Raw genomic sequence first — 13,514 nt, forward strand, 5'->3', positions numbered from 1 at the left:
TTCCGCAAGCCTTAAAGGAGTGCAAAGTCCCTAGCCTACTTCAAAATTGGTATGAAGTCACCTTCAGGCAGCTGCTACTCGAGACTTGTAAATAGACTAAGCCCCCATGTTTCCTCCCCCCTTTTTTCTCCCCATTTTCTGCTTTTGTAATGTTATCCTATGTAAAGTACAATGTTCTATCAGTCTGTTTTTCAATGTTGCAAACTGCTAATAAACTCTTCAATCAATCAATCAATTGCAGTCGGGCAGAGACCTCTTATCTCCATATTATAACTTTTTGTGTTTTTATTTTATTCATAAATTGATGCCCTAAAAAGCATCAAAAGTAGCAGGTCCACAAGCTCGAAACAGCGCGTTTTGTGCTTGTAGATCTGCTACTTTTGAATCCTGAAAAAGTATCAGTTTTGGACATACAAGGTTTCCACCCGACAGACATTATACCAGAGGAGTCAATTGGGTATGGCAAGCTATGGCAGCTGTCATACCTTGGCTAGGGGAAATCTCGCTCTTTCGAACAACCATCATTTTGACAAAGGAGCGTCGGGAGGGTTAGCGACTCACCCCACGGAGGTTAGGTTTAGGGTAAGGGTTAGAGTTGGGTGTCGAACAGATGACAAGTAGTAACAGCGAAACGCTCCCCCTTGGCTACAGGGGGAAATAATAAAATGTACTCTTTATCGTGCCTGTTGCTAAGGTATGGCAACATGACTGGTGTCTTGCGCGTGTGCAAGACACCAGTCATGTTGCCATACCTTAGCTTTTGCTGAACTGACGCCACTGCGTTATACATTCTTATAGTAACCGGAGCAAAGGCAGGGACAACACATGTTCGATAGTTTCAATAAAGCAAAAGATTCTAACCATAGTTTTTTTCAATCACTTTTATTAACGTCCTTGTTCTTAATTACAGTTGCTTGGTGACAGTTACAAGGAGAAAGCCCACCAAGCCGACATCGACCAATCCGATCAGCTCGAGTTCAACCGTCCTCGTTCCTCCAACAGCATCTCTCGGTTCACACATCCAGAAAATATAGAATTATAATTCACCTTTTCAAATATCAACAGTAATAATGATACACTTGTGACAAGTCAAATATAGAACAATATTTATCTGTATTTATGAATCAAAAATCATGGAAAGAAAAATAATTATATTCATCTCATATTTAACAAAAGTTCAGACATTGTGAGACAGAATCACTGTGGATGTGTTTTACACAGGAGGCGACATCTAACAGTATGAACCTTTGCTTTTAAAAGGCTAGACTGCCATGTGTTTGCATTTAGGTCATACAGTACTCATTATAATACAACAAAATGTAGGGGCCAAAAAAAAAAAAAAAAGGAATTCCCCCCAATCATTCATGAGTTTGTAATGAACCACTTTAACCCTGGTGTCCCTGCTTTGGGCATGCCATTATAGGGGAAATTTTTCAATGATTTTCATAAATTCTCAAACTATTTCAAATAATTTACGAATTAGCCATAGCCTAGTTCCAGACCCTGAATCGCTAGCCACACCCCTTTAAATTTTTGTTTTGGCGATTCAGGGGTCTAGAATCGCTCTCATTGAAGAGGCCTTCCTCGTTCGAAAATCCGTACGGCGAATCAGCGTCGTGAATCAGCGTCTTGTGATCAGCGTGGGTGGGGGTTTCCCAGAACTCATGTGTGTTTCCAAGTAAACCAGCGCCGCCGCCGCCGTACCGTACCGCGCATCGCGTTGCGGTAAATTGCGGTAAAATGCGATCGTATCGATCTCGCTATGAAACACCAGTAGCAGGCATGTTATGTTGTGTTTGATTACTAGTTCGTAGTGCTCCTATTCTGCCTGTTTCTTTGGTTAGCAAGTAGCACTAGCAGGGTTACATTTGACGTTGAGAAGAAAATGTACTAAATATGAAATATACCTCCCCATTTACAGCAAAAATGTGTGCAGAAAAGACAGCTTACTTTATTTGACCTTGTGTGTGTGCGAGAAAGACGTGCGCGTGCAAGAGAGAGAGATAGATAGAGAGAGACTATGTATGTGCACGTGCGCATGCATCTTCCTGACCCTGGGCGATGATTCAACAAAATGTAAACATGGGAATTCAATGGTAATAATAATGGCAGCAGGAACATTAGTTTGACTGTCTATATACTGTATATATATATATATCTATGTCTTTACAAGGGACAAAATAATATAACACGCAACATATACGTATGTACAATGTATACACACACCGTATATACAGAGGGCACATATACACAGAGCGCATGTAAATATTCACAGGCAACATGTTAGCACACATACCGCGCGGGTGCACATGCACGGATACGAAGACAGGCACGCACAAAATAGCTTGCAATTGTACACAAGCAACACACACACACAGACATACAGACACAGACAAACACACACGTGCACATACACACACACACACACACACACAGACATACAGACACACACGTGCACATACACGCACACACGCGTTGATAGCACTATCCGGCATGCTGAGATTCCATCTCCATGACAACTATCAGTTTCGCCGGCTGCAGTGTCACTACAGGTCCGGGTTCACCGGCCACAGCAAGGCATTGTGGGTTGTGTTGGTATGGACAATGGTCACAATTTCAAGGAAACATGGTGTGCGACTCTTATTTTGAGTAGAGAGAGAGAGAGAGATTGTTTGTGGACAATAACATGTGCATCGCATGCGGGCTATAGAGTGTTCCTGTTGTCCCAGACAGCAAAATGTGTGCGGGTGCGTGTGTCTGTAGTGTGCATAAGGGTTGCATGGTTGATGGCTTAAGCCCACTGTACAAGTATAGCATTTGTGTCACTGTTTCAGCGTGCTCTGGGTAGAACAGTGAACGTCTGTGTGTGTGTGTGTGTGTGTGTGTGTGTGTGTGTGTTAGAGGGTAGCACAGGTCCACCCGGAAAACCCGACCCTACCCTAGATCCGAGCGTAGTGGACTCAAAGGTGACTTTGGAGGAAATCTGCAAGACTTCAGGAAGTCTGTGGACACAAACACTGTGGACAGTATTTAGTCATATGAATGACAGATATCTACAGAAAATTAAAAATGTTGAGCGATAAAAAAATACGCGATTTACCACAGAACCCCACTGCTCACACTCTGAGCTGCGGAGTTCACAAAATCACAAAAAATGCAACCCCTTGTAACATTCAACTACTTGCAACCATTATCACCAATGGCAGTTGCAAGGAGTTGCATGGGTGTGGACTGGCCTTAAAACGGTTTTGTTGCAAGGAGTTGCGACTTGTTGCATTGGTGCGGTCTGGCCTTTAAGACCATCTCAGTGTGCTCTGGGTACAGTGGGTAGAACTGTGTGTGTGTGTGTGTGTGTGTGTGTGTGTGTGTGTGTGTGTGTGTGTGTGTGTGTGTGTGTGTGTGTGTGTGTGCGTGTGTGCGTGTGTGTGTGTGTGTGTGTGTGTGTGTGTGTGTGTGTGTGTGTCCCTCTCAGAGGGCTCTGGGTATGATGGTAAAAGGCAGAGCATGGCTGCTGCCTCTCAGAGGGCTCTGGGTATGATGGTAAAAGGCAGGACAGGGCTGCTGGCCTCCAGCTCCAGGGCGGTGAGGAAGCACTCGGTGGCGGCCGCGGCGTTGCCCTGGGCCTGCAGCACCTCCCCCAGGCTGTTCCACACGTCATGAGCCGTACTGGAGAGAGGAGGAGGGAGAGAGGAGAAGGAAGGAGAGAGAGGAGGAGCAGGGAGGAGGAGGAGGAGGAGATGAAAAGGTTGTGACGATCAATGACATTTTACTAGACCATTTTCCTAGAAATAATTGCAATGAACGACTTACTTGTGACTTTCTATTGAACATTGAAATATAAAAAAGGCTTTTAGGCTTCGTAAACCTAAGGGTAAATAGGCGTTTTATCACGCAGCCACTATTCTGTGGAATGCCTTCCCTTCAGCCCACAAATCATGATTCGTGGCTCCATCTTAACACTAACTGGTCATAGTTACTGTAGATAGCTAACACGGATATCCCAATATGCCAGTGTTTCTCAAACTTTCACATTTCAAGGTCTCCCCTTAAAGGAGCTATAGTCATGGTCATTTTTGAATAGAAACACACAGGAATGTCTTGGCGTTTCCACCTCTGGAGTACCACGGGACCCTTGAGACGCCCAGGATCGTCTTGGCATGTTACTGTTGTAAACAATACCCAGCGCTCTACCGCAGGTGGAAGTGATAAAAAAAAACTGTTTCTCAGATCCACGTTTGGTCAAAATGGGCCGTTTTCTATGGACCATAACTTACACACGGATTGTTGCGTTGTCTTTTTTCTTTTCCGCATGATAGAAAAGACATTTGTCTCCCATGAACGGGACCTCCCAAGTACATAATGGACACATGGTGTGTACATACATGGAGCCCTCAAAAATCTGGTAAAAACAATAGGAAAAAGCCTTGGCAGTAATCTACATTAGTTTGATAAAAAATCATGGCAGTTAAAGTTTTAAGAGAAACCTCAGACTGGAAACCTCAGACTCAAACCACATACTATGTTCAAGTGACTGACAAGAGAACCACCTTCACTTCAGGGTTTCTACACTCCCACCTCCATGGCATTAATAATGCAGGGTATTATTTTTGGTGTCTTATTTCATTGTGTATGCTGCCTCTGGTATCTCCTGCGGGTTGCACGCGGTATATGTGCTGCACGATGTGCAAGGAAAAAAGTGAAAGTCAAATACAAAGAAATGCCATGATAGCGTATACGGGGATAATCCATGACGACCCCGTGCCTTTATTGAAAAAGAATGAAAAGACGCCGAGGCTAATTACCCGAAGGCTTTTAGCCTTATTTTTTTGATAACCGCACGGATTTGAGTGGATTATCCGGCTTACACCATTGGCCACTTGCCAACAATTAAAAGTAGTGTTTTTTTTCATATTTTGGATGCAATTAGAAACATTGCGTTGGCATATCCTCATACATTTTGGATGTGAGAGAAGCCAAAACAACAACCTGGTAAATCTTGGCCAAAATAACTTTATAACCGTTTAATATACATATTAATCAAGAAAAGTGATGAGACCACACAGCCTCGTGCCAATCAGAATAGGCACAGCAGCCATATTGGAAGGAAATAGGGCCTCTTATTTACTTCCGTAACAGGTGTTACCAATGATTCTAATGAAGGCTCTGCTCAATTTAGTGTCACATAGTGTTTCTCAAACGTTTTAATTTCAAGGACCCCCATAACTCTGAAAGAGTACAAATGGAACCAAATGAACCCGCATGTCTCCAAGTTACACACCCGTAAGGGTCCATTTGGAACCCCCTCAAGGGTTAGTCCCTGGACCCCCCCACTTTGAGACCCAGTGGAGTAGCAGAGTGTTTCCAGTCAGCCAACATGGAATGGAACACAATCTTCCTTGGCACTGCATTGGTAACACCTGTGAAAGTAAGCAAGAGGCCCACTTTCCTTCCAAACGTGGCTACTGTGCATATAGCCTATGAGATTAAAGAGTATTCTCTGTGGTCGTCATGGTAAAAAAAAAAAGAAGATAATATAAACACACAGACCTGTTGATCTGTACGGCATCCCTCAGAACCTTCTCTGACAGACTATACCGCTGGAGCTGTTGGAGAATCATACCCTGTTCACAGAGAGAGAGAGAGAGAGAGAGAGAGAGAGAGAGAGAGAGAGAGAGAGAGAGAGAGAGAGAAAACAGAGCGAGGTTCAGTCATTTACTGGACTTGCTGGATGCGAAGAGAGAGAGAGCTATAGAGAGAGAGAGAGAGAGAGAGATGGGGGAAGAGAGCTATGGAGGGAATAGGAGAAGTAGAGGGGGAGAGAGACTGCCCCCCACTTCCACAAGGTCTGCTCAGACACTCCCTGCGGAGTATGGGTAATTACTGTGAGCTGGAAGCACACACACGCGCACATACACGCTTTTATATAAACAAGGGCACTAGTGTGCGCACGCACACACACACAGGAGGCAGCAGAGTGTGAGAGGAGAGAAGGAGATCGGTTGAATTCTCAGGAGACCAGCAACAAGGAGGAGATGAGAGAGAGATACAGAGAGAGAGAGAGAGAGAGAAGGGCACAGGGAAGAAGATGTGTGTATCATCTTCCCTGCTTGCAGTCTTCACAACAGCATCTGGTTCGTACTGTACTGTACTGTTTGTACGACAGCTGCCCTTGTATCTTTTTCGGTGTACCCTCTTTGTTTTCCCTTATTGTCTCTCTGCCAGGTCGGATGGCCGAATGTCCCAGACTATGTTTTCGCTCCTGTCCGTCCGTGTGTACGCCTGTGTCTCCGTCTTATCGGGCCTCATCTAACAGGCCATAAATCTGGACTTGAACCGTAGGTCTTACAATCAAAGAAATCCCTCACCTGGATTCCTTGGGCCATGACGCAACACCACATAATAAGCCTCCGCCATTTGTGCCAGACCAGTATTTACGTCATTTAGCATTTTCTTCATAACACACTCTTTGCTTCGACAACTCCTGCAATTTCTGTCCAAAACTCACAAAAAATGGGACTCAACGATCTCTGGAGTAATGTGATCAAGATGTACCAGTCAGATTCTTCATATTCCATTCCAATTCACCCTTTGTCAGCATTCTGATTGGTCCCTGACTGACCAACCAGCAAGCCCTTTCTGCCTTGTCCCCGCCCTGGTTCCACCTTTTTTATGTTGAATTTGCTAAAACATAATTTAAAACATGCCTAGTCACTATACTGCACATGAGGCTCCTTTTTACTGAAACCAAGTTTAAAATGAGTATTGAATACACAAAATAACAATAAGAAGCAACTGAATTTCAATGGTAGTGGATGGAGAGAAAGGACTTTTTGTCCCACCAAGACACAGCAACCAATGGGTGCGAAGAGGGGCGGGACAACGGGCAGGACTTGACAAAGGGTGAATTGGCTACAACTTGAGCACACTTTAACAGTTCAACCTGGCAGAACAACACATTCTTAATCGATGCCAGTTCCCCCATGTGTGCTGTGGTCTCAGTCTCTGCCAACCTCCACTGATCAACCAGTAGGGGTCGCTGGTGTAGCAACACGGACAGGATCCCTGCCATTTTGTATTTGTTGCCGGGAAGAGACCCGGGGACGGGGACGGGGTATCGGCGGTGGTGGTGGGCCAGTGTTACCCATTTCATACATTGCATTGATGGAAACACCAGCGGGAATAGGGTTGGGGTGATATACAACTAGTAAGAAACCTCAGGGCGAGGTCGCGTCACAGTGATGTGGACATCAGGGTAGTTGACATCAGGGATTTATAGCGCACCCCGTGGAGGGAAAGTCACCAGCCGCCACTGATCACAGGGATCTCAATATCTCCATATATGGGCATAAAAGGGATTTGTTCCCCCTGGCATCACAGAGATCTCTCTAACAGGGCATCCTTAATATTGATGACATCAGGGAACTCCATATATGGGCATAAAAGGGATTCTGTTAGTGTGACATCACTGTGAAGCCAGAGCGTGATGTCAGAGCGGCAAACCCATTCTGGCAAAGTGGCTCCCCCGACATCATAGTGACATCAGAGCATGATGTCAGAGTAGCAAACCCATAGACCGTAAAAAAGCTGTGACGTTTCTCATGGTAAACTGCGACCTTCGGTCGAAATTACAATACCAGTGGTTCTCAAACGATTTAATTTCAAGGACCACCATAACTCTCAGAGTTACGGTCCAGTAAGGTTTCATTTTGGAACCCCCTGGCCTATAGTAATTGTTAAGGAACCGGAATTGATAAAATCCTAAAGGGTCCCAACCCTAGGCGGGAACAGCCTTTCATTGCATTTCATTAGCCACGACATGTCAACCCTGCTCTCAGAGGTGTCAACAAGATCTCACAAGCATAAGCAAGTTCCAGTCTTTAAGCCTCGAGTGAAAACCTCATGTTGATTTTGTGGTTTGTTTTCTTGTGTGGGTTAAAAACTGCCAAAGGGTAAAAAAAAAAAAAAAAAACATGGCAGGCTGGCAAGCAAACACAGCTGCAGCCAATCTAATTAATAACGGGCGTGTTAGATTTAGGTGTGCCCAGAGCCATTGGGGTGCTAATGAGCGAGCATAGATAGACTGTAGTCAATGTTGTATTGTCATTGCACACCTAAATCGTTACACATCCGTTATTCATTCTTTTAGTTACAGTTGTGCTGCTTACATATTGTGTATTATAAAGGCAGCCTGCCGTGTTTTTACCCTGCAGTAGCTTTTAACAGGAAACCACAAAACTAACTACCACATCAGCATAGGTCTCATGCATTACATAGCAAGGCCCATGTCAGTGAAAACAAGTTTCGAGAACAAGACAAAATTCTCCATTTAGGAGCTTCAGTGCATTTACTTACTTATGCATTTTATTATTGCAAATTAATGATTTTGGTAACACTGAGTTACTTATTACAATGAATGTGATTTGTTTTTGTTTCCGACTGAGATAAAAGCATTTTCTCTTTGGTTGTATGGTCTATGAGCAAGCGAAATATTACTCTACCGTAAGTAACATTGCCCAACACTGTGTGTGTGTGTGTGTGTGTGTGTGTGTGTGTGTGTGTGTGTGTGTGTCTCACCAGTCTCTGCATGGTCTTGACATGCGTGGGGTTGATGGACAGGGCCTCCTCGTACCAGCGCTTGGCCTCGTCCATGTTGCCTCGCAGCTCGGCCACCTGGCCGCGCATGTGCAGCACCATGTGCGAGGTGGGGAACAGGTTGGAGGCCTCCTGCGTGCATGCTGTGGCCTCGGCCGGCTTGGACATGCCGATGTACACCTCCGCTGTAGGACACAGAGAGAGACAGTGATGATGTACACCTCCGCTGTGGGACACAGAGAGAGACAGTGATGATGTACACCTCCGCTGTGGGACTCAGAGAGAGACAGTGACGATGTACACCTCCGCTGTAGGACACAGAGAGAGACAGTGAGGATGTACACCTCCACTGTGGGACACAGAGAGAGACAGTGAGGATGTACACCTCCACTGTGGGACACAGAGAGAGACAGTGATGATGTACACCTCCGCTGTAGGACACAGAGAGAGACGGTGAGGATGTACACCTCCACTGTGGGACACAGAGAGAGACAGTGAGGATGTACACCTCCACTGTAGGACACAGAGAGAGACAGTGAGGATGTACACCTCCACTGTGGGACACAGAGAGAGAGAGAGAGAGAGAGAGAGAGAGAGAGAGAGAGAGAGAGAGAGAGAGAGAGAGACACAGTGATGATGTACACCTCCGCTGTGGGACGCAGAGAGAGACAGTGAGGATGTACACCTCCGCTGTGGGACGCAGAGAGAGACAGTGAGGATGTACACCTCCGCTGTAGGACACAGAGAGAGAGAGAGACAGTGATGATGTACACCTCCGCTGTAGGACACAGAGAGAGAGAGAGACAGTGATGATGTACACCTCCGCTGTAGGACACAGAGAGAGAGAGAGACAGTGATGATGTACACCTCCACTGTGGGACGCAGAGAGACAGTGATGATGTACACCTCCGCTGTGGGACGCAGAGAGAGACAGTGAGGATGTACACCTCCGCTGTAGGACACAGAGAGAGAGAGAGACAGTGAGGATGTACACCTCCGCTGTAGGACACAGAGAGAGAGAGAGACAGTGATGATGTACACCTCCGCTGTAGGACACAGAGAGAGAGAGAGACAGTGATGATGTACACCTCCACTGTGGGACGCAGAGAGAGACAGTGATGATGTACACCTCCGCTGTGGGACGCAGAGAGAGACAGTGATGATGTACACCTCCACTGTGGGACGCAGAGAGAGACAGTGATGATGTACACCTCCGCTGTGGGACGCAGAGAGAGAGACAGTGAGGATGTACACCTCCGCTGTGGGATGCAGAGAGAGACAGTGAGGATGTACACCTCCGCTGTGGGACACAAAGAGAGAGAGAGAGAGAGAGAGAGAGAGAGAGAGAGAGAGAGAGAGAGAGAGAGAGAGACAGACAGACAGACAGACAGACAGACAGACAGACAGTGATGATGTACACCTCCGCTGTAGGACACACAGAGAGAGAGAGAGAGACAGTGATGATGTACACCTCCGCTGTGGGACAGACAGAGACACAGTGATGGGACGTAACTGTAAATGCACTGGTTAACTACTCCCTTTTGACCCAGTCGTTCTCAAACCTTTTAATTTCAAGGACCCCCATAACTCAGAGTGTACAAATGGAACCAAATGGAACCGTAACTCCATTTGGTTCCATTTGTACACTCTCAGAGTTACACACCAGTAAGGGTCCATTTGGAACCCAGAGAGTCCCTGGACCCCACTTGGAGAACCACTGTTTTAACCAATTAAGACCTGAGGTCGATTACTACAAATGCTTTTTCATGCCAAGGACCCCCAAATTCATATGTATTTGGCCATGGACCCAAATCTGAAAATGTTTTGTGCCAGGGACCCCCAGAAGAGAAGAGTTATGTAAAATAATTATCAAAATTATTCCCAATTTTTCAAACACTTCCACTATTTTTAAAAAATGTAAAAAATAAATAATAATACAAATAGCAGATGTACAAGCTGTATGAGCTTGTATATCAGCTATCTGAGTTTTCAGAAAAACGTATGTTGCTTTATATAGCTAAATTAAAATAATGCTTTCGTTTTAATGGGTTAATTTCAAGGTTTGTAATTGTGGGACCTGAACTAATTGGCAAAACACTATGATTTTAATGATATGACGTTAATATATATTACAAAAACAAATGTCATGGTATTATTGTCTTTAAAACCTAGAACAAAATAGTTTTAATTGTTAAACCAATAAATAGGAATATTGCCTTTGATCCAAGCAGGAACACAATTGATTGATTAATTTTTGCATGCGGCCCCCGCTTCACAGAAATGTCAAAATCCTTCTAAACTAATAGCGAAAATAGCTCATCTACAATTAGGAGGCCTAGACACAGCCAGAGACAGAGAGCGAGAGAGCACAAACAGTGTTACGTGTGTGATTCTATTTCCCAGAGCTAATAAAGCCGCCATACTGCCAATAAAACGAGGATTGTGGTCGGTGACCCGGTGTGAACTATGACCAAACATTCATTTCCACAAGACAGTTTCCTCCTTTAACACATCCAATAAGCACAGCCAATATTTTCCACCATCCCCGGCCACTACATGCCATGCATTACAGAGCTCAGTGTTGCCAGATTCTGAGAGAGAAAACAAGCGGCCAGGTCGACAAAAAACAAGACCAAAAGAAGCAACTGTACAAGAAGAAATTTCAAAATAGCAACTCTAGGTCTAAATAAATGTGGAATATTTTTGAAACAAATACATTTTCTTTGACATGAACATTTTAAACATTAGAAAGCAACCAAAACTACCAATATTTACAAGCAACTTTGCAGAAAAAGAAACCCAAAGTCTTATGATAAGCAAGACATGGCAACTCTGTCAACAGTCCACTCCCGTTCCCAGGCTGCTCCGCACCGCACCGCAAGACATTAAATGTGCCTACTGGGAATCTGGGATCACTTCAGCCACTCTCTATGAGGATATCTGGCATTTTATGGACTAACCTTTTAACATAATGCAAGATAAAAGAAAACCCTTACGATACACACCAATGCGTTTAAATCAAGTAAAAAAGAAAAATCACACTTGTGTGAACTGAGCGGTGGAGGCTGCGCGTGTGTGTGCGTGTGTGTGTGTGTGTGTGTGTGTGTGTGTGTGTGTGTGTGTGTGTGTGTGTGTGTGTGTGAGGGTGAGTGTGCCTGGCCTGGCCTGAACAACAGCGCCCCTCCCTTAACATGTGTGGTCAGAAAAGGTACTGCAGGCTACATACAGACAGACAGACAGACAGACACGCACGCATACACACCCGGCCACGTATAGGAGACGGTGTAACCACCGCTCAAAAACTAGAGAGAACTGCAGTAAGATAAAATACTTAGTATCCCCTGGTGGTGAAGTTTAACTTCTGTTCAAGTGTTTGCAGCATGAACTCCTCAAAAAGACGCCTGGATAAATTAATTAAGTATACATATTTTAAAAGAAGATGATATATCCCCCCCCCCATGTTTTGTCCATTATCTCTGGAACGGAAGGTCCAATCTGCTCAGTTCGCAAACAATGACACCTTTTCGGGTCTTAAAGTGTGGAAATTGTTTGGCCCGGCCCAGTAGGGCCTTCATTTTCAGGCCCGTTGAGAGCTCTACGCATGAAAGCGAATGAGAGCCGCATTCTGCCTAGTCCTGGAAAATACGCGCTGTGATTGGCTGGCGTCGCTTTGAATGACAACCGTGCGAGGCTCCTCCTCTACGCAAGGCTTTTCCTCCCTTACTAATACAGACTGAATACCCCTTCCCAACACCGGCCTCAGTGGCTTAGTGGATTCGTCTCTGCGCTCCCAATCCATGTACATCGGGTTTGCATCCCGCTTGTGTCACTTTTTTACCGCCACCGTGGACATTTTTTATTTTTATGGCGATAAAGTATTAGGGGAAATCTCGCTACACCCCACGGAGATTCGGGTTAGGGTTTGGGTTAGGTTTGGATGTCGAAAAGATGACATGTACTGGGGTACAGAATAGTAAATATTGGCCAAGGGACTGCTTCCGTGTCCGAATGCGGCTCAAAGGGACTTCAGCCAATCATACGCTGGAAGGGTGGGGTTTGTCAGAAAACGGCTATATATATCGCTATATTGCGAACTCTACAGGATGGTCATTGGGCCATTAATTTCTGCCTTGCATTGTTCCTGACTTACATTGTTCCCGTCTAGTATTGACTGAAGAGGAGGGGGAGAGAAGGGAGCAGATTGAGCAGCAGGTGATCGTTGTCTAGCCTGGCTGTCTATCTGTCCAGTGATTGGATGATTTCATTAGCTGTGTCGCCAGGCAGGAAATGACTGTCCCTGACAGGATGTAGCTACCAGCTAGAGAGATAAATAGTAACACAAACAACCATTCTCCGTGTGTGTGTGTGTGTGTGTGTGTGTGTGTGTGTGTGTGTGTGTGTGTGTGTGTGTGTGTGTGTGTGTACGCACACACACCCTGTGTGCCTGTGAAGATGTCTGCAGTTGTGTGCGCGTCGTTGAAAGTACAGAGATGAAAAGAGCATTTCACAACACAAGTTTGATGTCGTGCATGTGTGTGTGCACAGCATGCGTAATTGTGCATGCATGCAAAAGGCTGATACTGGCTTTTGCGACACTACAAGCAGACACTGGGCGCACACACGCACTGTCTGTGTGTACATCATGTCTGCACAAATAACTGTATACACAGGTTGAGCACATGAATGTGTGTAAGGGACCGCAGTGAACAAGACACATACTGTAAGTAGAAATACTGTTCCTTCGAAACAGTGTGGGCTCGCTTCCACCCAAAAAAATTATAGTAAAAAGTGTCAAGGTCCCAGGCAATGCTCTCTTTCATTTTACTGACGTAAAATGGTAATGGAACTTCAATGTAGACAAGTATTGTTATAACATGAACTTAATCGATCACTTTATGAAACTATCAATTGTTTTATCATCG

General features: G+C 45.1%; 1 protein-coding gene across 1 annotated transcript in view; it reads right to left on the bottom strand.

Annotated features, from left to right (window-relative positions):
* Positions 1-911: 911 nt before the first annotated feature.
* Positions 912-13,514, bottom strand: part of ttc7b (tetratricopeptide repeat domain 7B) — a 45,110-nt gene continuing 32,507 nt past the window's right edge. The window contains exons 19-21 of the mRNA XM_080750373.1: positions 8,575-8,777; positions 5,548-5,621; positions 912-3,666 (exon numbers count right to left, since the gene is read on the bottom strand). Of these exons, the coding sequence (XP_080606499.1) occupies positions 3,519-3,666; positions 5,548-5,621; positions 8,575-8,777 (425 nt within the window). The 3' untranslated portion in view covers positions 912-3,518. The remainder of the gene's footprint in view (positions 3,667-5,547; positions 5,622-8,574; positions 8,778-13,514) is intronic.

Source organism: Nannobrachium achirus (genome assembly GCF_963921795.1).
Source record: "Nannobrachium achirus genome assembly, chromosome: 20".
NCBI classification, from domain to species: Eukaryota; Metazoa; Chordata; class Actinopteri; order Myctophiformes; family Myctophidae; genus Nannobrachium; species Nannobrachium achirus.